This window comes from Poecilia latipinna, unplaced genomic scaffold, assembly GCF_001443285.1.
Source record: "Poecilia latipinna isolate Pla-1442-1.1 unplaced genomic scaffold, P_latipinna-1.0 Scaffold625, whole genome shotgun sequence".
Taxonomy (NCBI): Eukaryota; Metazoa; Chordata; class Actinopteri; order Cyprinodontiformes; family Poeciliidae; genus Poecilia; species Poecilia latipinna.
The window spans coordinates 98,382-125,001 of record NW_015113241.1 but is presented as its reverse complement, the minus strand read 5'-3'; the positions used below and the strand labels follow the sequence as shown (position 1 = coordinate 125,001).

At 40.6% G+C, this 26,620-nt stretch overlaps 2 protein-coding genes across 5 annotated transcripts in view; one reads left to right on the top strand and one right to left on the bottom strand.

Annotated features, from left to right (window-relative positions):
- The window catches only part of ncoa1 (nuclear receptor coactivator 1), a 48,160-nt gene extending 36,320 nt beyond the window's left edge, over positions 1-11,840 (top strand). For 2 of the 4 annotated variants that reach the window (XM_015043319.1, XM_015043320.1), the window contains 12 exons: positions 668-1,556; positions 1,969-2,175; positions 3,606-3,936; positions 4,598-4,774; positions 4,944-5,058; positions 6,188-6,356; positions 7,081-7,383; positions 8,424-8,525; positions 9,446-9,851; positions 10,493-10,655; positions 10,743-10,932; positions 11,390-11,840. In XM_015043319.1, the coding sequence (XP_014898805.1) occupies positions 668-1,556; positions 1,969-2,175; positions 3,606-3,936; positions 4,598-4,774; positions 4,944-5,058; positions 6,188-6,356; positions 7,081-7,383; positions 8,424-8,525; positions 9,446-9,851; positions 10,493-10,655; positions 10,743-10,932; positions 11,390-11,569 (3,232 nt within the window). In that variant the 3' untranslated portion in view covers positions 11,570-11,840. The remainder of the gene's footprint in view (positions 1-667; positions 1,557-1,968; positions 2,176-3,605; positions 3,937-4,597; positions 4,775-4,943; positions 5,059-6,187; positions 6,357-7,080; positions 7,384-8,423; positions 8,526-9,445; positions 9,852-10,492; positions 10,656-10,742; positions 10,933-11,389) is intronic. The other 2 variants (XM_015043322.1, XM_015043321.1) reach the window with 2 other exon arrangements.
- A 7,702-nt stretch (positions 11,841-19,542) lies between these two features.
- unc93a (unc-93 homolog A) overlaps positions 19,543-26,620 on the bottom strand; it is a 16,381-nt gene continuing 9,303 nt past the window's right edge. Inside the window, exons 3-8 of the mRNA XM_015043318.1 lie at positions 25,077-25,306; positions 24,139-24,282; positions 22,982-23,193; positions 22,228-22,363; positions 21,430-21,561; positions 19,543-20,514 (exon numbers count right to left, since the gene is read on the bottom strand). Coding sequence (XP_014898804.1) covers positions 20,231-20,514; positions 21,430-21,561; positions 22,228-22,363; positions 22,982-23,193; positions 24,139-24,282; positions 25,077-25,306 — 1,138 coding nt within the window. The 3' untranslated portion in view covers positions 19,543-20,230. The remainder of the gene's footprint in view (positions 20,515-21,429; positions 21,562-22,227; positions 22,364-22,981; positions 23,194-24,138; positions 24,283-25,076; positions 25,307-26,620) is intronic.

Sequence of the window (26,620 nt, the reverse complement as noted above, 5' to 3'; positions counted from 1 at the left end):
CCCTGTTCTATTTTATACAGTCTCAAATTTCAGTTTCCAATAAACAGCCTCAGTGAAAACATGTTGACAGTTGCCATAAGCTGTCACTTGTGACACGGGCTTCCGGGTAAGGTGCCACTTGTGCCACCTTACCACTGGGTAAGGTGCCACCTTACCACTGGGTAAGGTGGCACAAGTAAGGTGGCCATGGGTGCCACAGGCTGCTAACCTCATTCTCTATCTGTTTCAGATAGAATGTAGCATATGAATAACTTTAGTTCAAACAAATAGAAATAAAATATATCTTAATTAAAACATAATTCTCATACATATTTAAATATACAGCCGGTGTTCAGACTTAACAGAGAAAGACAACTCCTGCACTGAATCCATGTCAGATGGGACCTCTTCTACGACAGCTGATAATAGCTACCACTAGGTACCTACCACTACAACTGACACTCGGTCGCCATGGTATGTCAGTGTTGACGAGCTCCTGTCAGTTCCGGATTATAATTATTTTCATACAGTGACCTTAATATAATGCTATTGACATCAAACATCAAAATCTGCATCAATAAAACAGATTTTCTTGTAGATTCGTATCAAATCTGTTATTTTTAGTTTGATGTAGCATTTATTTTCTCCCCCCCTCTCTCTCCCCCTTCTCCCCTTCTCTCTCTCTCAGGGAACACAACACTGCTAGCTCTCAGGAAAACACTAACCCCAGCCTTCCTCCGACCCCCAGCAGTATTGCTCACACCCCGTCCCGGTCCCCTTCGTTCCCCCCCGGCAGTAACTCAAACCAAGGCTCTGTCCTTCACGCCAACAACAGCGGACACAACCCCTCCACACCAACAGGCTACCTGACGCCCAACCGGACGAACTGCCCCCAGGAGGTCAGCAGTCCCTCGGCTCTCAGCAGCCCTCACACAGCCACCTCTACCTCGTTTATGTCGCCCAGGATGCCGCGAGCCAGTCCTGGGTTGGGGGGAAGCCCTCGGGTCCCGGGGAACCCCTTCTCCCCCTCCACGCCGGGGCTCCAGTCCCCTTCGGGGGCGCCGAGCAGCGGTGGGTCGGCAGGGTCTTTCCCCCTGTCCTCTCCTGGACTTCAGAGACAAGCCAGTATGCCCACCGGCTCCTCCACTCGTCCGCTGTCGGCAAAGCCCCAAACGGGAGCGGGAGACGGGGGAGAGGACTCGAATAAAGCCCCCCTTCCATCTGCCTCACCGCTGGGGAACCCCAGACTCAACCAGCTCCTGGACACCAGTGTCACAGGAGCTGAATCCAACAACAACAACTCATCACCTCATCCTCCTCAGCCCTCCCTGGGTCCTCAGTGCCCCGCTTCCCACAGCAGTCTGACGGAGCGGCACAAGATCCTGCACCGGCTGCTCCAGGACAGCAGCCCCAACGACGCCGCCTCCGCCGCAGAGGACGGAGGGAATAAAAATGAAGTTGAGATCAAGAAGGAGCCGCCAGTGAGTCCGGCGCTGAGCACAGCATCCCACAAGTCCAACTCCAGAGAGCCGCAGGACCACCAGCTACTGCGATTCCTCCTGGACACGGACGAAAAGGTGATTTTCATTCATTCTTCATCTGTTTCACCAGCAGCATCTCAGGAAATGATTCTAACTAGAGCTGGAACGATTAATCAAATTAATCATGATTAATCGTTTGAGATGATCATCAACTTTAGTACAGACTCAAAAAAGTCCATATGCTGAAAGAACAATCCACTCAGAGCAGTAATTAAAATAAAACTACAAAAATATAAACGTTTTGCATTTGACATAGAAAATAGTCTGTAAATATGTTGAACCAAAAACTCCTCAGAGTAATCAGTCAGTTGTCAGAATAATCGTTAGTTATTGAACTGTCAGAGTGATCAATCATCAAAATAATCGATTGATCGTCATTGTTAGATTATTTAATTACTAACATAATTGTTGGCTTCAGCCCTGATTCTAACCAAACGTGTCTGTGAAGGACCTGGGCGACCTCCCACCTCCGTCAGCCCTGAGCCTCCAGACGGTCCGGGTGAAGGTGGAGAAGAGAGCCAGCGGCGATGGCCTCACCTGCTCGGGTTCGTCCTTCCCACCTGGCGGGACGCCCAAACTACCGGGGATCCCTGTCGGCTCGGCCGGCGCCAGCCCCAAATCCAGTCCTCTGGGAGAAAACCGCAGGGACTCCACGGTACGCTTCAGCCTGAAATCAACACTCAGCACATTTATCTCTCTTCTTTCACGTTTCCTCTCCTCTCATTTCATCCTGTCAGATTCCACTTATCTTTATATTACGCCGCTCTACTTTATTTTCTAATAAAGTCGTTTATCATCTGAAAAACGGACTTTGGACCACTGAGGAAAAGTCTGGTTCTGTTCTTGCGAATCTCCCACTAATCCTTGGGTGCACTTTTTCCTTCCACTCAACTTTCTATGAATATGCTGATTTTCAGTTGGGTTTTCATAAATCGTCCCCAATTTTCTTAATTTTGGGAGATCTGTGCATGTGAAGCAAATCTTATCTACTTTGGCAGAAGTCTAAAAATGAACCACTGTTGTCTTCTGCTCTGCAGTGGGAGACGTGTGGCTGACGTGTCATGTCTGCATGTTTCCAGCTAACAGCAGTCACCCCACTGTCGCCAACTCAGCCACTTTCTTGCTATATTCACCGACATTCCAGACAGAAGAATTGGTATTGGCCAAAATTGGAATTAAGTTTTCATCATTTATAAGAGTTATTCATAAAATGACAACAAATAAAGACTTGAAATTGTTCACTCTGTGTTTATTGATGCTGTATAAGATACAGGATTCAATCTCTGGAAAGGTTTATATTTCCTGTAGATCAGAAAAAAGCAGCAGTTCATTCATAAAACGATATCAGCAGCCACTAAATCAGACTAAACGGCACAACTTCCTGTTTGTGTCTGGATCCAGTTTATGACGGCATGACGCGTCATTTTTCCGTTTAAAGAGTTTACAGAAAGGCTGCGACTGACAGAAACGTTTCCTTCTGGGATGTTTCCATAAAAACAAAGTCGATTGTTTATTTTCTTGGACTTTGGAAGCCCGTCCGTCACACTCACATGGTAACACTTTATTTGAAGCCGTGTGCATAAAACTGACAGTCTCAACTTTGCATTATTTGGTTAATTATTACCTTTTTTTGGCAAAGTTTCATTGAAACTTGCATTAAAAGTATTTTAAAATTGTAAACTTTGTATTATTCTGTGAATAACTGGTAAATAAACTTTTTTGATGCAAAATTCCATTAAAAGTATCAACTTTGCAATATTCTGTAATTGATTACATTTTAAATGCAAAGTTGAATTAAAAGTTGCATTTAAAATATATTAAAAATGTAAACTTTGTATTATTTGTTAAATAATGGCACTTTTAATGCAAAGTTGCATTAAAACGGTCAGCTTTGCAATATTCTGTTTTCAATTACATTTTTAATCCAAAGTTGAATTAAAAGTTCAGTGTTTATTCAATGAAACCTCATGACAACAATAATAAACATTCACAGAGACTCCTTCATGTCAGGCTCACCCCTCTAAATAAAGCGTTGCCACTTTCCCACCTGTCCAGATGTTTAGCTCTGTTTCCTCCTGCCTGTAGTTATCTGTTGGACCTGCTGATCCGGACGCGCTCAGCCAGCTCCTGCCCGGCCTCAGAGGTCCGCTCGGAGCCAAGCAGGGCAGCGAGGAGTCGGTGAATCCCGGCGGAGGCGGCGCCCAGCTCCACTCTCCCTCCACGCAGCTCCCGGCTCCGCTCCAGTCCCCGGTGCCTCACCTCCAGTCGCCCCTGTCCCAGCCGCAGTCTGTCCCCCAGCTGCACTCCCCGTCCCACCAGGTCAAGCTGCAGTCCCCCACACACCTGCAGCCCGGTGAGGCCTGCACTCCCCGCAACGTAAATGTGAAGAGGGAGCCGCCAGGGACTCCAAACAGAGGTACTCACTTTGTGTCAAAGGTCAGCAAAATGTGAAGTCAAGCAGTTAAAGTGGTCTGACTTTTTTTTGTTTGTTTTTTATTTTATTTTTTTTATTTTTTCCCCCCAGAAAATTAATATTTACTCATTTTAGATCTTTAAAATGATTTTTGGGGAACAAAACTGCATCATTTGTTACATTTTTAGCTGGCGTCATTTGTTTTCACTCTGCACTAAGTCAAACAATCCAAACTAATTAAAAACCTGTTCCCCTCCTCGCCTGTGGGGGCGCTGCACTGAAGGAAACAACATAAAAATCTCTGAAGACGACAGTGAGCGCAACTTCGTTCTTCATGAAGTGAAAACCAAAATGAAATGCCATCAGATCTTTTGATTTTAGTAAAACACCATGAGACATTTCTCCCGCTAGCGCTAGGCTAACCGGTTTGTTTTGGTTGTATTTACCCAGAATGCACTGTGCTATTGTTTGCTTTCTGCTTATGGAGCGGTTTCCAGTTCACTTGGCATTCGAACCCCATCAGAGTTTGCCTTTTGGTCCACATCAGAGTTCAGTTAGCATTCACACCTCCCCAAATGAACCAGACTTTCTCGGCAAACGAACCAGAGTTGGATTAAAGGGGACTAAACAGAACCGATGTGGCCTCTTGACCTTTGTGTTCCGGTTTCAGGACTTGTTGACGGCGTCCCGACCTCAGGCTGCAGCCTCCAGACACAGCAATCGTTTGATTTTTGCAACCCTGCCACTCCAAGCCAACAACAGGGAGACCTCTTCCAGACCCCCAAGGATAGCAGCCCCTTTCCAGAGACCGAAGTCATCAACCCTTTTGCTCCGAGTACTGGTACAGAAGAGAACCAGTTAAAACGATAAAAACAACAATAAAAACACAATTTAGCTGATATCAAATGAAGAAAAACTTGCACTTTCTTTGCCAGTTCTGTCATCTGTTACATACTTGAGTCTGACAGCCAGATCTTACCACCAGATAAAGTTATTAAATTCCTCTCCAGGGCTGACGAAGATGGATGTGGGAGATTCCCAGTTCCAGCCTCTGGCTCTGACTGACACTTTGTCTTTTGATGGACATGGAACTCCTTTACAACCCTCCTTAGCTTCGCCACAAGAGTAAGTGCTACAGTTTGCTGCAGTATTTTAAGTTACATGTTTGTCTCTGGAGGAGTTTTACTCCAACGTTTCTGCCTGAACATTCAATGTTGATCAACGTTAAGTAGCTTCTGAATGTCCATCCACTTTGACACTCGACACTGTTCACCATGTTGTTGAAGTGACTCTCTGGTCAAAGTACTCAGCTGGTTCAAACTTAAATTATGAAAATAATTACATGTGGCGTTCCCCAAGGTTCTTTCTTGGACGCCTCTTATTTAATACCTACATGCTCCCACTAACTCAGATTATAAAAAGTAATAAGATTAACTATCACAGCTATCCAGATGATACTCGACTCTACATTATGATTTCTTAGAAAGATCTAGAGAAACAGTTTCAAAGCTTTAGCCTCACAGAGCAGCCCTCCCACATGATTCCCCCACTCAGCTCCTTCAGACTAGCCAGCAGCAATTAGCAAACAGCTGCCCATCTGCTGAGCTCGTTATAGGCGCTACTTCTCAGAACGTTTGGAAAAACGTTATTAAAATGGTTAATAAAGGAGCCGTTTTGTGACGACTTCCTGGAGGCAGAGCTTCAGAAAGAGCAGCAGTTTCTTAAAGAGACAGAGGCTCAATTTCAGTGTGTTAAACTACAACTTCAATATCTTAAATCATCTTTAATATGCAGCATTTGTATAGTAACTGAAGACAACATAGTGCTATAAAATTGCACTATGTTTGGTTCTGGGGATGTTTGGTTCTGCATCCCCAGAACCAAACATGGAGAGGCAGCATTTAGCTTCTATGCACCACAGATCTGGAACAAACTTCCAGAAAACTGTAAAACAGCCAAAACACTGAGTTTCTTGAAATCAAAGCTAGAGAACCCATTTGTTTAGAGCTGCCTTTCATTAATAACTGGAATATCATTAGTTTTATTCCGGTTTGTTACACAAATAAACCAGACTTAACCACAGGATTTTATTTTCGGACTTATTCTCCTTTTTGGTGTATTTTCCCTCATTGGGCCAAATAATCATGTGTTTTTCTGAAGTGTCTTATCATTTGTGTGCTGATGATGTTGAACTCTAATGATTTTAGCTAGTTTTAGGCTGCATGATGTAATCTGATTGTGTTTCCCGGAGCAGACAGCGTGTGCCGGGCACGCTGGACGAAGAGCTGGGCCCTCCGACCACACCTGAAGCCCGAAACGATGAGAAGGCTCTGATCGAGCAGCTCGTGTCCTTCCTGAGTGGGACAGACGAGAGCGAACTGGCCGAACTGGACAAGGCCCTGGGTATCGACAAACTGGTTCAGGTAACCCAGTAAACGCCTTGGACTGGCTGGAAATGATGCAGAAAATGTAGGAAATAAAAACTTTGGGAAGTGGGTTTTTGTTAGGTTTCTTTAAGCCACAGAGGGTCGGCTTCAGGGTTTGTACCGATGGTTAAAATCCTTGAAAATGCCTGATTTTCAGTTAGATGTCTTCAAGGTTTTGATTTCTGCATAATATTCTTGATATTCAAACAGTTTGGTAGCAAAATTCAGTCTAATATTTGATTAGAGGCCAAACTGAAACAGTTCATATGCCTCATAAACAGACAGATTCATTTTTTTTCTCACTGTCTGAAGTTAAATCAGGCTAAACTTGTTTTAAGTCAGTTAGAATAACCAACATGCCTAAATGGCCAAAAACATCTTTTAGAGATTTTTCAATCTTCCTCCATTTAATCTGAGCAGGAAGATAATTTACCTAAAGTGTCAGCAAACTGCTTCAGCTATTACATCAAGAAACTAGAAATCAGGCCCGAAATCTCTGAACCTTCAGAGCCACATAAAGACGGTTACAAAGCCAGCCTTCTATCACCTGGACAGAACCCAAATCAAAGATTTTTTTGTGGCTTTTTCAGTCAGTTTCATGTGTTTACAACTTATTTCCTGGCGTAAGTCTTTGACTTTATTCTGTTTTTTTCTTAATTCTTTCAATGTAGCAGTTGAAGACATGGTTTAATCATAATAAATGGCTTTTCCCCCCTCGTAGGGCGCCTGCTTTGACCCTTTTCCCCAAAATTTGCCACCCCAGCAACCCACTGCCACCCCGGTTTCCATGGAGCCCAAACCGCCTACCTACACCTCCCAGTTCCCCCCAGCTTCACAGGCTCCGTTTCCTCCAGAGCTGGCCGCGGTGGGGCAGCAGGGCGTGACATTCGGAGCCCCCCGCGGGGCTTTCCCCATGGGGCTGAGGCCCGGCTTGACCAGGCCGCAGGGAATGGGCCCCCAGCTGCGGCTGCCGCCCAACCAGCTGCGGCTGCAGCTGCAGCAGAGACTGCAGGGCCCGCAGCAGGTGAGATTGTCGCTGCTGATGCTGCGTCTATCGATTCAGTGCTTTTATGCATAGAAACATTATGGATGTAATTTATTTACGGTTGTAGTGCTGTTAACAAAAGGACAAAGTGTTATCCGTAACGAGAGTCAGACAGAAACACTCGTACTTCTTTCAGTGGTATTGATTTGCTGCCCTTTGCGTCCGTCTCTGTCACACTTCATCATGACGAGTCTCCGTTCTTCTCCTCATATTGATTAAGAAGCTCTTAGAGAGAGCGCCGCTTCCCGCCTCACTAATATTCGTCTCACCCTGTCAGACTCTTCACTTATTTATTTTTAAGACGACCTATTATGCAAACTTCACATTTAGCATGTTTTTATACTTCCATTGGTTTTCTGCTGCTTATAAAACAAACACAGAGCCATCTTTGGTAATAAATGCTTTTGTTTTCCTGGCAGTGAACTTCCTGTAAGATTTTCCTACTTTTTTGCTTCTAAACGAAGGCGTCTGAGTAAACTTACTTGTCTTCATACTTCTTCTGTTGTTTCACATTTTGTCACTTTACAACCTAAAACTTTATGGTATTTTATGTGGATTTTATGTGATGTTATTGTGGAGTTGAAGAAAAAGATGCAAGACTTCCGCCTGCCACCTAGCAACCCCAGCAGAGCTCCAGCATGTTTGGTCAGCTGGTTTTTCTGCTGGGTTTCTGGATGGAAGGAGGTTGTTTGTGCAGGAAGCTCCACTTCTGCTTTTCAAGCATCTACGGTTGTATAATTCTGCCTCTGTTGGCAACCATTTTCACCTGTGAGTGTAAACTTTGAGTTTGGGGAGGGGCGTGGCCAGCTGCAGCTTATTTTGATTTAAAGTGACAGAGCCCTAAAACAGCTTAAAATATGCAGAACTAACCAGATTAAAATCTTATTTGAGCATGAGTTTGTGCAAAAAAATGTAAATGTAAAATGTTTTGTTTATCCCAGAGACCTATAATAATCTGTTCAAGGAAGCAAAATAGTTCACCTTTAATAGACAAATTTCTTCTTTCTTTTTATTTCCAGCTCCAGAACCGGCTGGCAGCCATGAATTCATTCCCAGGAGGACCCCAGCAAGTGAACATGGGGGTCCGACAGGCAATCCAGCTACCCCAGATGTCCTCACAGGTCAGTCAGGACTTTATCTCTTTAAAAAATAAAAGCCACACCATTGCAGCTAAATGTTTGATGGTGTAGAAACAACACAGTGTTTATCCGTCGTCATTAGTGGCCATGTTAACTAGCCTTAGCATTCACAACTCACTCTGCTAGCTGCAGTGTAGCAGAGAGCAAGGGATGGAGGGTAATTGACAGCGCTAAGACCCGCCTCCTGCCTCTGATTGGTTGTTTCTAGTTAGCACTGCAAGAAGGCAGAAGAGCTTGATTTTTTTCTTCATTTTATTTGTTGTTTCTGTTGTTTTGTTTATTTATTTTGGATATTTAGAATTTCTTCCAGTTCCAGCGTTAAATGTTGATTACAATGTAAACTTATTTATTTTTGAGAATATGGTCAATTCAAATATAATTTATAATATCTGGGTAGCAGAGGCAAAATTCTACTGTCCTGTTGGCAAACTCTGCTAATCCAACTCATATGCTTTTGATGCTGCTATTTAAATCTCTGTCTTTGCAGAGAGATGTTGGAGTAGGGGATATGTTCAGTTCAAATTAAAAATAATTTATAATATCTGAGAAGTAGAGGTGAAATTCAATAGTAGCATGTCTGTGATGACAGTATCAGCTGTTGGCAAGCACTGCTAATCCACCTTATTTGCTTTTGCTGCCCCTCTAAGTGAGATGAGAGATGTTGGAGTAGGGGATATGATGGTAGTTTGAACTTTCTCCTCTTATCGACTTAAAACAACCTCCTATATCTTGCTGGAAAGTTACTTTTAAGTTGCTTTTGTCTCATTTCAAATTTATTCTGATATTTTCTCTACAAACTTGATCAAAATTACTTTGCAATATTTTGTGTTTTGCAGTGCAATGACGTTTGGGACAAATTAGGTTTGTAGAAGCTGAATTTGTTGTGTTGTAAATTGCTTTAGCAGCCGCCGCTGAACGCCCAGATGCTGGCGCAGCGTCAGAGGGAACTGTACAGCATCCACCACCGGCAGCAGCAGCAGCTCCTCCAGCACAAGGTCAGGCTCATGAGACAGAACATGGTGGCGGGCGCGCCGGCCGGGGGCCCGGGAACCCCCAGGGCACCCAAGGGCCCCCCGACGACGTCTCAGCAGCAGTTCAGCTTCCCGCCGGGGTTTGCCCCGATGGCGGGCAGCACCCCTACCTCACCGAGTCACTTCAGCGCCGTGCCGGGGGCCCCGTTGGACACCAAGATGTCCGCCAGGGGGCCCCTGAGCAACCAGGCGCTGCTGGGTGGCTTACAGGGCCAGTTTGATGGCGCCGGGAACCCGACGATGCAGCAGGGGCTGTTTCAGCAGTTTGGAGGGTCTGGTGAGTTCAAGGAAGCTGGGATATTAGAACAAGTTGAGGAGTTCAGGGTTCATCTAATGGGTTAAGGTCTGAAGACAAAACATGGGAAAAGATGGTTTACAGACCATTTCATACATCCATCCATCGCTTCATTCATCCCTTCATCCAAACTCGTCTAACATACATCTGTCCAGTAGTGGTCTAGCAACCCTTTTGTCCAATTTTCATGTGTTCCTTTCTATTCTTTTGTCAGATATTTGTCTTTGTTGCTTTCTTTTTTCTGATATTCATCTTTCTTTCCTTCCTTTTGTCCAACATTCATGTCCTTCTATCTATACTTTATCCATTCATCTATTCCTCTGTTTGAGCACTTTTTGCATCTATCCATTCTTATTTCATGTTTCTTCAGCTTCCATATTTACAGCCTATATGCTTTTAAATGTTTTAAAAAGTTAAATATTGCATTTACACTTTGAAAATCCTCCACAAACAGAGTCTGAGATTTGATTCTGAAAATGTTTTGATATTTTGAGATGGAGATATATCTTAAAAGAAAAAAAATAAGTTCCAGACACAATGAAGATATATTTTATAAACAGCTTTACAACACTTTTAAAACGGCTGGATTCCAGTTTTGCGATGAAACGGTTTCTTTTCCACAGCTGCGGTGCAACAAGACCCCCCATTTCCTCCTGAGATGAGCCCCACAAGCCCATTGTTATCACCTCAGAACTCCACCTCCCAGAGTCCCCTGCTTCAGCAGGCACCAACTCCTGGCTACCAGTCACCAGACATGAAGAGCTGGCAGCAGACAGGCCTGGGCGGGTAAGGACTCGCTCTCATTATCGATGCTTTTCTCATCAATTTATAGCTTGTATTACATTGGGTCTGAACTCCTTTCTTCTCCTACAGCCTGTTCAGTCAGTCAGGACAGAGTGCAGGACAGGCGTTTGGCCAGCAGGGGGTGTACAACAACATGAGCATCACCGTCTCCATGGCTGGAGGCACAGGCGGCGTCAGCTCTTTACCTCCCATGGGACAGGCGGTTGGCATGAGCAACAGTAACCTCAGCAACGTCAGCTCAGTGTGCAGCGAACAGCAGGTTGGTGAGACCTACACGCTGATGGTTAGAAAGATGTTGGAGTAAGGGATATGGTCAATTCAGCTTCAAAAATACGTAATTTATTCCAGTTGGAAATTAAACGTTGTTGCAACTCATAACATTCGAGTAAATTCAAAAAGTGGTTGTAGATGGTGAAGCTGTGCTGCGATCAGCGTTGCTACGACTCTAACTGAAGAGTCGTAGCAACGCTTACAGTTTGTAACTGTAATGGCATGCTACCAGCTCAACTTCAGAGCAGCGTTGATGATATTTAACAAGTCTGGATGACACCATCAGTTGTTGGCAAGCACTGATAATCCACTGCATTAGATTTGCTGCCCCTCCTTTAATGTCTGTCTGGGCAGAGAGACGTTGGAGTAGGGGATATGATGATGGTTTGAACTTCCTCATCCATCCATGAAGCCTCCTTTTCAGCTCTTTGCGCCTGTGTCTGCAGGTGCAGCAGGTCCAGGTGTTTGCTGACGTCCAGTGCACGGTGAACCTCGTCGGCAGCGACTCCTACCTGAACCAGGGCTCGATGGGGGCCGCGGCTCCCCAGAAGGGCCCCGTTCCCCAGGGCTCGCAGACCAGCCAGGCCCAGCAGAAGAGCCTCCTCCAGCAGCTCCTCACTGAGTGACGCCCGCCCCATCCCGTTGGCTCTCCTGCTCCCTCCCACTGTTCTTTACCGCCGCCGCTGCTTTGGAGGCCGGCGCACCAGACCCATCGCTGTCTCCGTCTCACCTGTCGGACGGACGGAGTCGGCGGGTGTCGGTGGAGGGGCCTGGTCACTTCACCGGGCCAGAACTTAAAGGAGCAGCGGTGTTATTTAAACCTGCCTGTCTAATCTGTCTGACAACCTGTCTGTCTGCCTCAGCCTATTAAAGGCAGTGTTGTCTTGCTGCTCATTTCTCGGTGACCTACTTCCTGCTTCCTGACCCAAGACAAAACAACTGCGACGTCATTGTAGATTTGCCAAGTTTTCGTCACTGTCAAATCAGGGCCGACCTCCTCCTCCTTTCTTTCCTTCTTTCTTTCTTTCTTTCTTTCTTTCTTTCTTTCTTTCTTTCTTTCTTTCTTTCTTTCTTTCTTTCTTTCTTTCTTTCTTTCTCTCTCTCTCTTTCTCTCTCTTTCTTTCTCTTTCTCTCTCTCTTTCTCTCTCTTTCTTTCTCTTTCTCTCTTTCTTTCTCTCTCTTTCTTTCTCTTTCTCTCTTTCTTTCTCTCTCTTTCTCTCTTTCTTTCTTTCTCTCTTTCTGTTTTGTCTTTCTGTCTTGATGGCGGGAACGCCCGCACATCAGCAGCACCTCTGGCTTTTGATCTCCCTTTGTTTGTGTCGCTTCTGTTCGTCTCTTTCTCTCTCAGCGATGTGGGAATGTTAAGGTTTCAGACCTCAGCGGCATTGTGGGATAGATGCTCAGTATCAGCTGGTTCTGGTTCTGGTCCTCTCTATCTGCTGCAGTGCCTGGTGGAAGTGCGAGTTTCTCCCAAGCTCTGCTTCTTCTTTTTTTTTCTATTCTGGTTTTATTTTTTATGTTTTGGGTTGTTTAAAAAAAATCTGCTCTCTCTCCGTCATCATCATCATCATCATCATCATTACGACCTCCAGAACAAGCTTTGACACCAACCGGGACGGACAGATGGATGGGAGTCAGAGGGGATGCTGCTCAGTTTTGAACTTAGATGTCTTTCTTTATTTTTTATTTCTGTCAGAGTATAAAAACAGACTGTTATGATTATTTAACTGTCTTGTCCATCACATTTTAGCCTCACCTCAGCAGATGTGAATCCAGAAGCCCGGCAGGGTTCTTCCTCTCCTCCTCATTCTCTTTGTGTCTTCACGGTTCCTCTCAGCCTATCAGTGTTGTTTGCCACATGCATCATGCAGGCGGGTAGTATTTGTACATTACAGAAGGACAAAGACTTTGGGGGTGAGCTAACCTATTATCTTGTAACTGCTTTCCTTTTGAGATAAAAAGAAATGTAATTAATTGAATACTCAGAAAAAGAAAAATGTATAATTTGATTCGATCCATTTATTTTTTTTTGTTTTTATTAGATTTAAATAAGTTGTAATAATGTCTGCTCATTTTTGAGATTTTATTTTGACATATTGTGACACAGCTACATGTTGCAGTGGAGGAGGAAGTTATTCCAGCTTCTAAAAATGTGAAATTTTAAGCGATTTGACTTTGAAAAAAATAAATTAGTGGCTCCCTTTTTTTTTTTCCCCCAAATATAAATAGTTTTATTTTCCAGGGAGCTAGTTAGCCATGTTTATTTTTGCTTTCTCCTGTTTTTGTACAAAAAAAACAGCACATTTGTTTGTAACCGTTGTATAAAAATTAAAATAATAGCTAAAGTCGCGTCGTTTGCTGCCCCGTGCCGCAGCAAATGACGCGCTTTCTGTTATTGTTCCCATATATAATGAAATTTAAGTAGAGGCTTTAGCGATAAACTTCCTAACAGAGATTTGTGATTGGTGATTAATTTAAAGATGTCAGGAATTCAAGTGGAGCTTTCCTCCTGGTTAAACCGTGTTCATCCAATCGGGAGTTCATCTCCCTCCACCTCTGATGACGTCACTCCGCTGGCTGCTCACATGTACAGTTTTCTATTGACTACTGTTGATCGGTCATACACTGTCTCTCAAAGTCATAACAAACATAAGGATTGAAAATGAGGAAAAAAATCCACTTTTTGTTATATAAAAACATCCCTGCTGAGACGTTGCCTTTAAATATGCTAAATTGTTGCAGAAGTAGGAAAAAAATGCAGTTTTTGTTTTATACTGAGATGAATTAGGAAGCATCCAGTGGAAAATGAGTGAATTATTCTTTCTCTCCCTTTCTCTCCCGATGGATTGGAGGCGAGAGGCGTCACATTCACTCGATAAAAAATAAACTTTTACTCCAATTCCAACTTATTTCTGATGATAATTAGGTGAATTGCGGCTTTTAAACCCTGGAATATTATGCAAAACTTACATAACGATCATATTTCAAGTCGACATTCCACTTGCTAACTCCTCCAGCGATGCTGTGTGATGCGGAAATCACTTTGCACTTTTGTCTATTTCAAACCATTCAAATCAACCCAAATAAAACTTCTGACTTAAAATAATTCAGCAAAACAACAGAAATGTTCCTGTTTGTGTTAAAATTTTGACCATTTTTTGGGATGAAGTAGACTTAATATCGATCAATGTTTTACCTCAGATGTGTTTATATTGATGAATAATAAACAGGAAACTCTGAACTCAAGCTAAAGTTGGACTCTTCTTGTCCTAGATGAGAAATGGCGTCAGGGTTTTATCTTTTTAATATAATTATTCACATGTGATTTAAATTGCATTTCTCATTTAATAGAAATACTGCAATTGCAAAATGGTGTTTTTTGACATTAGCGGAATATTTAGAAAGTTTTGCTCACATTTGTAATGGAAACCCAGCTACTGATTACCAGACAAAATAACTTATTAGGTAAATTGCATTTGATCCCTACTTAATTTTTCATCCAATTAATGCATTGTTTTATTCAACAAAAAGAAGCTAGTAACTGGGGAACCCGTTAATGGTTTTCCAGATGTCACCCAGAGATTAATTTATATTTTCTGTGTTTTTAAAAGATTTCAAAATGTCGGCCCTCATTTGCAAAACATTTAAATTCAAGTTCTGAAACGATGAAGAAGCTGATTTTACTGGCAAATTGCAGCTAAAATGTTTTTATTTTGTGCACACATCTGAATGGAAATTTTATATATATTTTTTTTTTTGCTCTAGTGGCCTTTATTTGATAGTTAATTGACAGGAAAGTGGGTAATGAGAGAAGGGGAAGACATGCAGCAAAGGTCACCATGTCGGGAATCGAACGTGCGACAGCTGCGTCGAGGACTAAGGCCTCCATATGTGGGTTGTGCTTAAAACCCCTTCGCCACCACATCACACCCCCAATTGTGTCGTTTTATTAAACCACAGAGATATTTCCCCACACACAGCATCGCTCCTCTTCCTCTTTCCTGCATGGAAAAGGCATTCCCAAAAACGGTTTCCTCTACAGTCCGGATAATAAACGGAGACACTCAGCAGCTCTTTCTGCAACAGAAACGAGCCAAAACACACCCAAAAACAAAAAGGTGAAATGTTTCGTTATGCAACAGCCTTTCAGTGCAAAAAAAAAAAACAGAAAACAAAAAGCAGTCCCTCTTTCCTCACTACAGTTCGCTGGTATCGGGTTTTTAACGTTTGTCTCATGATGTTAATGTATATAACAGAAATGTGAATGCATATTTGTTCAGAATCAACAGAAAAACAACTAGCTCCGAGTTTGTGGTAAATAACTACTCGCCTCTGTCATGTTTTTATTTTTCTACCTTCTTATTTTTGTTTTAAAGATGATGTATGTTTGTACATGAAGAGTGTGTGTGTGTGTGTGTGTGTGTGTGTGTGTGTGTGTGTGTGTGTGTGTGTGTGTGTAAGCGATTAATACTGTATATCTGGTGTTCTCTGAGATGGAAACAGACGAAGATGTCATGTTCGGTTTCTCTTTTTGACTCTTTCAGACCCTGCACAGTTACCTGTGGGTGTTTTATTCAGATAAACTATGCCAGAGAATGGTTTGTTTTTATTTTTTAAAGCGACTGCTGAATGTGATTTTATTGAGAGAAAGAGAGAGAGAGAGAAAGAGAGAGAGAGAGAAGCGGTGTGGACTGGCTTTTTGTACGGGTTAATTTAAAAGAAAAAAGGCCATATTATTTAATTTTCTCTGTTGATAGAAGGTTTAAGCAGAGCTGGGAGAGTGGAGCCTTGGTTTTCAGGGGAAGCGTTGAGTTTCTGACTGATCCGTTTGGGTATTTTTATCATTTTCTGCCTCCGTCAGTAGTAAAAAAAAAAAAAAATGACCAAAGCTTCAACGCGTTTGATGGATTTCATATGCAAACCTCATCGTCACTGGACAACACATAATGTAGCGGCTCTTCTTCGTTTCCGGTTCTTCTGCATGCTCGTTTCCGTCTTTTCAGAGTGGCCTATCAGCGTTGAAACCCTGTGATGTCCCAAAGTTTGCTCAGTTTAGACTCTGCCAATGCCGTCTTTTTGAGCCCGAAGTGCTATCACGTGTTTACAGGAAAAAAAATAAACATTGCAACCATTAGCTATGCACCTTACCTAAACAAGCATTTCCTCATTTGTAATGTAGAAGTTACACTGGAGCAACACTAAGCCATTCATTTAAAGAAGAAAACAAACCCGTGTTTGATGACCTATCAGCTTTCAGTCTCATTCTTCAACCGAATACTTTATACCAAACTTGAGGTGCCTCGTGTATATATTTGCTGATTAACAATAACCTTGTTAACCAGGTTTTTTTTTAAATGAGAAAAAAAAAAACATTTTTACTGTATAAATGACTTTTTTTTACACATGTAGATTAATCAGATTATCCCAGGAACTTGCAAATACAATCTAATTCTGCACTTTATATATCCGGATCCGCTCGGGGTGAAAAAGGCCATTAAAATCAGATTAGCATTCGGAGATAAAGTGGCTCCTGAAAGTCTACAAAACTCAGCTAAAATATAAAGTTTGACATTTAGATCAAGATAAATAATTTCAAAACTTTTTTCCACTTCTGTTGTGTCAAATGTTTTGTATTCATCTGAAAAACAAACAAAATATTTAAAAAGCTGTATTGTTTACACATCCTAAATCAGTAGTGTTCTGTTTATTAGCATCTTGAGAAGTTTTCTAAGTCTCTCTGAAGTCAAAACATATTTTCATTTATACCGTGTAAATTTTTAATTACCTTTTTCTGTATTATATGTTTGTGCAATGAGGCTTCTGGGTTAACGTGCTAATAGCAGAGCTACATTTTTGCATACAGCCATCAATATCGGCTTCTGCGACAGTTCCAAAATTATTTTAGATGTCAGTTTTAATTCATACAAATGTCTAATTTGAACTATTAACGTAGGAGGTTATAATTGGGGGCATTTGTGTTCTAATTATCATGCTTTTATTTTTAAGTGGAGAAGATTATTTACGGAGCAGTTCAGTTTTCTCCGGTAACCTTTTTTTTTCTCACGTTCTCCACCCGCGATAGTGACGCTTATTTTATCCCCAGAATGCATTGCTGTACCGAACCCCTGCCGTGGTTAATTAGCCAAAATTAGCAACAGAGTTAATCAACGACTATTAGATGAAACAAGAGAAAATCTTTTCCAAATAATCATTACCTGAAGCATAACCATGTAGACAGGTGTACAACAACAATTTTTACCTGCCGAGATCGATATAATGTGTAATTTTTACATGGAGTGGTTGAATTTAGACCGTTAGCTAAATGCCATTTTGGAATAGTGCTTCAGCGTTAGCTCTACTGACATTTTGGATAAGGGGTTTTTACCACTGGAGACTTTCTGTCGTATTTTGTGCATTTAGCTCTAGCTATCGTTTCTTTCTGGTTAATCAGATTTATTTAAAAATTCATGTTAACTGTTTCCAGAACATGAATGCTCAAAACTTTTGAGACTTTTTGAAATTAAAGTTTCAAAAGTTGTGCAACAAGGTTGTTTTACACAAACGAACCTGTTTTTGTTTGGTCTGTTTGTTTTTCAGTTGAATTAAGCAGAAAATCTGTTGAAATAATTTTAAAAAGCCCCATTTTCAGTGGGTTTTGTAGACTTTTGAGAACTGCTTTTTGGTAAAAATTTAAGTTCAGGTGAACTGGAGCCATTTTGGGGAAAACAAAATCGAGCTAAAAATTGTACACAGCAGCTGCTTTCTCTGTGGGTTTATCGTAACAACTATGCTGTTCTTCTTCAGGTGACATCCTCTCCCTCCTTTCTGCACTGTTGAACTCTTAATATCCTCCTTTCTGGCTTGAACTCTGAACATTCCTGCTCCCGGCCGTTTTCTGCAGCAGCGTTTGCTTTCCTCTCTCTCTCTCTTTCTCTCTCTCTATGTCAGTGGGAAGTGTGAGACCTTACCTCTTACCTGTCCAAACGATTGTGCACTGATGTAAATGACAACGCACCACTCGTGTCGCTTGTCTTCTCTGTTTTTGCTTGTGTTTTATTGGGAGTCCTTGCAGCGGTTTTTTAGTTTTATTTTTTAAAGTTGTTGAACAACCGGGATTTCCTTCCAGCTCATTCCTAATGCAGGTTTTCGAAGCTATTCTCACCACGGCGTCAGTTGTCGAGTATTATACGTGCTGCCTTAAGCGAAGGTTTAGTTTTTTCTCACCACTTTTGTTTCTCTGGGTGGATATTTTAAGAGAAGAGACCAAGGTTCCACTTCCTCCCTTGTAAAAAATTAATATAAATAGATATATAAATATATAGACAAATATATAATATACATTTTACTCATTTCTTTGTCCAGTTTTGTATATAGAACTCATGTAAAGTTTGTTTTTAAAGAGGCATCAGAGCAGCTATTACAAGACAATATGAGTGACAGTGTTCACCTGGGAGAATTTTATGCATGTTATGTTTTCTTTTTCTCTCTCGGAGTCTTTTAAAAACCCTCAGACCCTCCCGCTCTCTCTCGTTCAGGTGTGTAACGTGAAAATAAAATAAATCTACCTTTTTCTTTGAGAATGTTGTAGACAATCAGTCTCAGGCCGGGTCCAGTCCCAGAGGGGAGTGAGAGCCCTGGAGGCTATAAGACAAACGAAACTCTTATTTTTCTTTATTTTTTGTTTGTTTGGTTTGGTTTTCGTCTACTGGAAGTCCAAACTCGGAGGTTTGTTCATTCATATGTTCGTGGCTGCTCTCAAGTTTACACAGAAACACACACACACCGACACACACTTCTCGACTACACTCAAAACACAAACACCTCGTGCATTTGGTCCCTCTGCTTTTTGTTTCCAAGGTGAGGATGCCAACCTTGTGGAAATGATGCTTTGACTAACAAATCTATAACATCTTTGAATGTGGGAATGCAACACATTGCAATAAAAGCACCATCTGAAATGCAACACGTTGGTCTCCTGGTGTTCCTTATGATGTTAATGCTGCCTCTGCGAAAAACCTCAGCTTGCGTCATCGGTGACGACGTTCTTTCACAGTCTGGAGTTTGATTTTTTTTCCAGGTTCGGACTGGTAAAATATTTAATATTGGTGTCCAAACCTTTTGCTGTGTGGGCCAAAGTCGCTAGGTTGGAAGCACTTTGTCACAAAAATAATGTTTTTTTAAATAAAAAAAAAATTTCAGTGCTGCTTCCAAGAATCTTAATGGAAAGTTAAGTGGAAGGACAAAAAATTGGTAGAAAATATTAAAATAGAGGTAAGCACCTATTAGAAGGTGTTGTTTTGGACTCGACTTAAATTTAAAATTCATATAAATGATAGATTTTGTTGGGTATGTAACATATTAACCTCTCAAGTCTTTATGGACTTTTTTTTAATGATTGTTTCCAGTAGCAGAACTAAGCAACTAAATTAAAACCTAAAAATTAAAACATTGTCTGCTGCAGATTACTAAGATATTTATTTAAAATTCGATGTTAGATGTATTTTGTGCATTTCTTGTCTTTAATGCATATTTATTTACCTCTTTCCTTTGTTTACCCGTAAGCCCTTCAAATTACCTGTTATGTCAATTACAAAATGCTCAAATTAACACATTTATTACTTAAACTTACACAAACAGTATAAATTTAATTACATCTACAGTGGAGTAAAAACATAGTTTATTGTAAGAAGGCTGTTGGTTTTTGAGCAGATAGTTAAAAATACACATACATTTACAGAAATAACATTAAAACCTATCAATTTAACTAAAAGACATTTTTATTTAATGTTTTTAAAGAGGACATAATGTGCAAAATTCACTAAAAGAAAACCCACAAACGCTTAAGAAAAATAAAAATCTGCAATAAGTTGATGCTTTTTTGTCTTAAAAATAGTACATTTCAAAAACTTTCCACCGTGCTACATGGTTGCCTAGCAACCCCCACAGAGCCCAGCCTGTTACCTAGCAACCCAGGAGGAGCTACAAAATGTTTGCTCATACATAGACTTATCCTAACCTGTTCAAGGGTTCACCTTTAAAAGATTAAAAACATTAAAAATCAGTTTGTGATGTCAGTTTCTGCTTTTAACTTAATGTTAAATTTTATATTCTGACATTTGATCTGGTTTTATCAGTGCAAAAAAAGTCCAGAAAACCAACAAGAGGACGTCTATTTAAGAAAAAGTAAAGGCTTTCTACCTTTTTACTGTTATTTTACTTTTTTTCAGTTTCAGTTGCAGGAGTTCTGGATTAGCAGTCAAGAAGGAAACAATAAAATGTCAACACGTCTACATCCAAGTCTGACTAATGATGCCCGCTTCATCTGCTTTGTTTTTGGGAATCTCATAGGCGGCCTGTTCAATGGGCTCGGTAGGATTCTTGTACTCGTAATACTCCACGATGGGGTAGGTGATCATGCTTATCACCAGAACAGCCAGCACGATGTACAGTTTATACTCCACGCACAGGAAGGTGCTGTAGGCGAAGGCGATGACAAAACCAAGCGACTCCCACATGCGGTAGTTGGCGAAAGCAGCCTCTTTGTCCCGCGGGAAGAGGACACCATAAAGAGCTGCAACAGAACAGGTGACAGGTCAATTTGAAGGTAAACTCAGCTGTTTTTATTGTTAATCTTGTGCACATGCAGTTGAAACCAGTTTTGTAGAAGTATGGTTAATCCTTGGGAACAATTTCCAGATGCTTAAAGGCGCCGCATTCATTAGTTCAAACATTTACATGCAAATCTAGATGTGATGTAAATGTCCAACCATCATACTGTCCAAGAAGGAGACGGGTTTTTATCAGAAATATGCAGATTGACCCCAGAACTAGAAACCTTGTGAAGAATCTGGCTAAAGTTGGTAAGACAGTGTCAATATCCAAATTAAAACTTGTCATGTACCAATATGGGCTGAAAAGCCGCTCCGCCAGGAAGAAGCCATGACTCCAAATGTTCAAATGTCCACAGGGACAAAAATCTTCATCTTTGGGAACATGTCCTGTGGTCTAATGATAATAAAGTGCAACTGTTTGGGCTTAATGACCATTTGGAGGAAAAACCGGGATGCTTGATGTATGTTGGTGGAAGTATCATGTTGTGAGGCTGCTTTGCTGCAGGAGGAACTGGTGCACATCACAATATGGATGGCATCATGAGGAAAAAACATTGTGTAGAAATATTGAAGCAACTACTGAAGACATCACCCAGTTTATAGGGCAAGATTTTTGTAAAATGTTTATCAGTAAAATTGAAAATTAGTTCCTGTAAAAGATCTTTCAGATTTCTACATGAGCAGTAAATGTCATTTAGGTACCAACCAGGACAAGTTACAGCAGTTGAATCTGAAACCATAATTAGTTCTGAACAAAACAAAAGGTAGAAAACAACAAATATCATCGGGTCAAACTGCTTCTAGGTTCTTTCCAGATGTTCTTCCTGCTTTCTGAACATGAAAGCATCAAAGCAGAGGTTTTAGGGTTTTCTTACCATTAGTCTGAGTTTGCCAGATAGCGTCCGCCATACCCCACAGAGCGGTAAAAACGAAAAACACAGGCAACTGGTCAGGATGAGGCTTCCAGATCAGGAGGGCGATGATGCAGGCCAAGTTGGTCGCAGCGGCTGAAAACAGAAGATTCCTCTGGTTACAAACATCTATGGCTACCGAGCTTTTACCATTGGCAGCACTACTTCAACATATTTTATTCAAATAAAAGACGAAATGAAACGTTTGTATTTTATTTAGTGGGTAGAAAATGCAGGATTTTTACTCAGTTAGCGAGACGTCATAATAAAATTACTCAGATAAAATGTACAGCGTAGTAAAAATACTCCTAAGAGTTTTTTTCCTCCAAAAAGTTACTTAAGTAAATGTAATTAAGTAAATGTAAGTAGTTACTTCCCAACTCTGTCTATAACCGGCTTTTTCACCGCAGTCTGATCAGCACAATTCCGATCTTTTCACTAAATAAAATAAAATAAAAAACAAAAAAATCCGACCTGTGCCACTTCCATATGTGGTGCTAAATCAGCACTCATTACTGAATAAACATTTAAAATTATCTATAAACTGTTTAATCCATTATCACTTCCGTAAACAATGCGCTTCTGTGTGACGTGAATGTTCATCTTCTGCGCATGCGTGTCGCTTTGTGCAGAAGCATCATTAGCTAGCAGCAAGAACGACCACGCAAAAGAACAAAGAATACATCGGGCCTAAACCTCAAGACATGCTGTATGAACGTATCTTTACATAAACAGTTTACATATAAGAAAATGAGTTTTTACCAAAGAAGAAGAGGGCGGCCCTTCCGGTATAGCGGGCGATTCTCCCGAACAGGAAGGAGCAGAGCGAATTAGCCGCTCCGAAGCACATCATCACGTAGCCGACATAGTGGATCCCCAAAGCGCAAGTTACGTAGTTCTGAGAAGAGAGGCAGCAAAATGGGTTCACGTCTCGCAGGTGGTTGATGAAACGTCAACAAACTCAAAATGGCAGCAGATAGTTGCAATGTTTTTGTAAGATATTCCTACTTTTTTCGCTTCGAAGCGAAGGCATCTGAGTAAACCTCCAAAAGTATTTATACCTTTATGGGTTTAATATTCTCACTTTACAACCCTAAACTTTACTGTATTTTGGGGGGATTTTATGCGATGTTATTCTGGACTGGAAGAACAAGATGCAACATTCTTTAAAAATCTTTTTAATAATAAAAATCTGAGACTTAGAATTACATTTGTAATGTTAAAGGGGATCTATGATACAAAATTAGTATTTTGCACCTTTTTGTACTTCCATTTGGGTCTCGGCTGCTCCTAAAGACAGTTCAAAGGTTTAAAAAAGGACACCATGCTGTTTTTTTGGCAATAAGTTAATGCTGTTTGCTGACTGAAAGATGAACCATTTCAAAAACCCATAATTGTGAGTCACATTTGAGCAGTGGACCATAATGTAGCAACACCAGTGAATCTAAGTAATGATGCTCTCTCGTTCTAGCACCAACTTGATTTTTGTTTTTTCTTTTTTTTGACGTGTCCTTACTTTGGTGTACTCCCCGGAGAGGAAGCTCTGCTCGAAGCCGCTGTACATGGTGAGTGGGATGAGCGTCAGGAGCCTCCAGTCCTTCAGCAGCCTGAACGTGGCCAGGAACGTGTGGCAGAACGGTTCCCGGTTCCCCCGAAACTGGCTGGTCTGCTCGTGGTCGATGTTGTCCAGAAATATCGATATGATGAGTATCGCTATAATGCCAACACCTACGAGAAAAACATCTCGTCAACTGAGATTTAAGACTCCATTATGAATGGGATTTAAGACCTATTTCTCAAAAGAAATGTAGGAATTTTGCCCGTGTAAATTTGCGCTGACATGTTATACGCAAAAAACGCTAGCTACCTAGCTAGCAAGTGCATGTTAGCATATGCTGCGTTCCATTTACAGCGGAAGCTGTAGGTGGATTTCACGTAAGCCTCAAGGTAAAAGTGTTGAAGTTAAGAAGTCAGAATTTTAACATGGCGAAGCACAAAATTAGGGAAAAAGATTAGGACCACTGGGAAAACCATTATTTTTCCTCATAAATTATTTTTTTTCTCAGAATTCTAACTTTATTTTCAGAATTAACTTTTTTCTCAGAATCATGGCTTTTTCTCTTTTTTCAGTGACTAATCATTTTCCATAGACATTCTTTGCAGTAGCTCTTAGAATAATTGTAAGCATTACTTTCCGTAATAAAACACCATTTTAAATTTTTGTTTGAGGCTCTATATGTGCCATTAATGTTAGACTCACCCTTACGTGTGTTTTGTAAAATAATCACGTTTCCACCACATCTGGCTACTGTTGATGCAAGAGCGGCCATTTTGAAACTAGATTTATACTTGGTATAGTCGGAGTTGCTTCCAAATTCCCAGTTGATTTTACTGACTGGGAAGCTGAAGATTCCCAGTTCTAAGTACAACTGAAATGCAACAACAAAACAAAATGAAGATGTCTATGTGTGACTCTAACTTTTGCATGACAGAAAAGTCAAACAAGAAAAAGTCCTAAGACTAAAAATCTAAGTATTTAAGGCCAACTTACTTTTTTAAAAGAATTTTGGACAATTTAAGACCTTTTCTAGGATGCATGGACACCCCTTCATTTTTTCTAGTCAAACTGCAACCAAAGGTGTTTTGTGAGGAAGAACAAAACTCTGAAATTACCAATGTAGCACCCAAGAAGCGTCCATATCAGCTTCTGTGCAGGTCTGCTGGAGGTGGTACCATTGGTACTGTTGCTATTGGTTTCAAGAGTGATTCCACAACCATGTGCTCCACAGGTGCTTAGGATATCCTCTGGAATGTTAGCTGGAAGAAATAAACACATGCAAATGTTAAATACACCAAGAAAATAGAGAAAGCAAAACCTGCAGAGATGTTGGTTTCCACTGCTTTTTAGGGTTCATCTAAGGGGAAATGTTGTCTTTGTGAGTCTTTGTCTATTTTTCCACTTGTGTTTTAAGGTGATGGCGTGGCATTTAAAGGTGTTTTTCTTTCTTTTTTTGTTTGGTTTGACAATTTTCCAAGGTCATGTAACATGACCTTGGAAATTTATTCCATGGTCAATTTGCAAAGTTGAATCTAATCTATCAGAACAGGAAGAAAATAAAACAAGAATGTCCTTTCTGGAGAAACCCATCAGTTAATCATTTATAAACTGATAAGAAAACATTTAAACCATGATGGTAACTTCGTGTGTGCGCCATGCAGTGACCTTCAAGAAACATATGTTGCTGCCAAATAACCTGGGAAGAAGTGTTATGAGGTTGTTGGCATCAGAGGGAAACTACTAAAATGAATATAGTTATTGTCAACAGTCAGAAATTATAAACAGCCAAGAGCAGTGGTGGGCACTGCTAGCTAAAAAGTTAGCAGTGCTTTAGGGTTAGTTGCTCTAACCCCAAAACTATTAATTATAAACATTAGTTCTGCTAATGCTAGAGCGCTACACCTACACAGTATTTAGGAAAAGCTAATGCTAGAGCGCTACACTAACGCAGTATTTAGCAGAAGCTAATGTTAAAGTGTAATCTCAGCTTGTTTGTAAGCCTCTAACTTGACTAATATGGCTGACATTAAGCTTTACTGGATCGTCTGCTTACCGATGTTGCTGTCCTGCCCAAAGATCAGCGACGACATCAGGTTTCCCCAAACTGCAGATGACTGGAAGATGAAGAAGAAGATCCCAAAGTAGTGGTTGACCACATCAGCACCCTTCTTATTGTCCTTGGCAGCTTGCACATTCCCACTGATGGTCAGGTAGGTGCATTTAGCCGACCACAGAGGGGAGCCGCCCAGACCCAGGATGAAGGAGGTTGGGATGAGGGTGTACCTGCAGATAGCACCTTAATTTATCCACATGTTGGGAATTTTGACTTTTATTTTTCTGAAAAATGCTAAATTATGCTTTCACTTTGAATTCAGAAGTTTGAGTACACAATAAGAAAGCACCTAGTTTGGTCCATTGATGTGTATGCCACTGATTAAATGATTCAAATTATCATAAGTGCGAATAATTAGTTAAGTGCATTGTTGTTATATGCTAACAGAGAAGCTAACATCTACAGGGATCGATCCATAATATCGATACCAAGTCGATATTTGTGTTGGATTGATACCATCTTGAAATGTTGTATTTTTATTTATAACATTATTACTATTATTCTCTTTTTCTGTTTNTGTCATTTTTCAAATCTACCTCAAAAACAATTTTGGATTTCACTTTAAAGAGGATGTGTGAAATGTTAAATTGATTTTTTTTTTAGCTTTATTTTATGTTTCAAGCCATTAAATTGCAAAGTTACATTTATTTAAAATCATGTTTGATAAATGTAGCATTTTTATAACAACTGAGCATGGTTACTTGATTGTGCTATAAAATTACATGATTTTTTAAAATTGTTTTTATTTCCTTTATTTAACCAGGTAAACTGTGTTGAGATCTAGATCTCATTTTCAAGAGGGATCTGGACAATGTGCCTGGAAAACACATAGCAGCGCCTCTTTAAAGGTAATTTTATGCCTTTTTCTAAATTCCCTCAGATTTATTTAATTTTTCTGTTGTTTCTGTCTGCAATGTGATTATAATTAGCATATTTTATAGATTTAAACAAAATAATTTGAGGAAAAAGCCCACAAAAACACCTAAAAGTGAATTTTTTTGAGTTTCTAATTATTGAGTTAAATCATATTATATATAAAAATAATCTTTGTGCAGAATAAACTTCACTGGGTTAGAGGTGCAGCTCAGCTAGGGGAAAGTTGTGCAGAAGGAAGATCTCACCTGCTAAAACGACAGTATTTAGTCTTTTTTTGATTAAACAAACTGATATTTAATGGCACAATGAGCTGAAGTTAGTTTAGATTCCCAACAATAGAAGAAAAAAAAACAGCCTTGTTAAGGTCAAAGTACATAGAAAACATTACAGGCTCATTTTAGGCGTTTCTGCACAAAACTGAGTGACAAATCATGAGCAACAACTTGTAATGCACTAAAATTATCCTGCACTGCAAAAACTCAAACTCTCACCAAGTGTTTTAGTTTAGTTTCTAGGGCAAATATATTAGTACATTGATAAAAAAGTTTATTTATAAAATGGGAAAAATGTCTTGTTTAAAGTGAAATAATCTGCCAAGAACTTTTCCA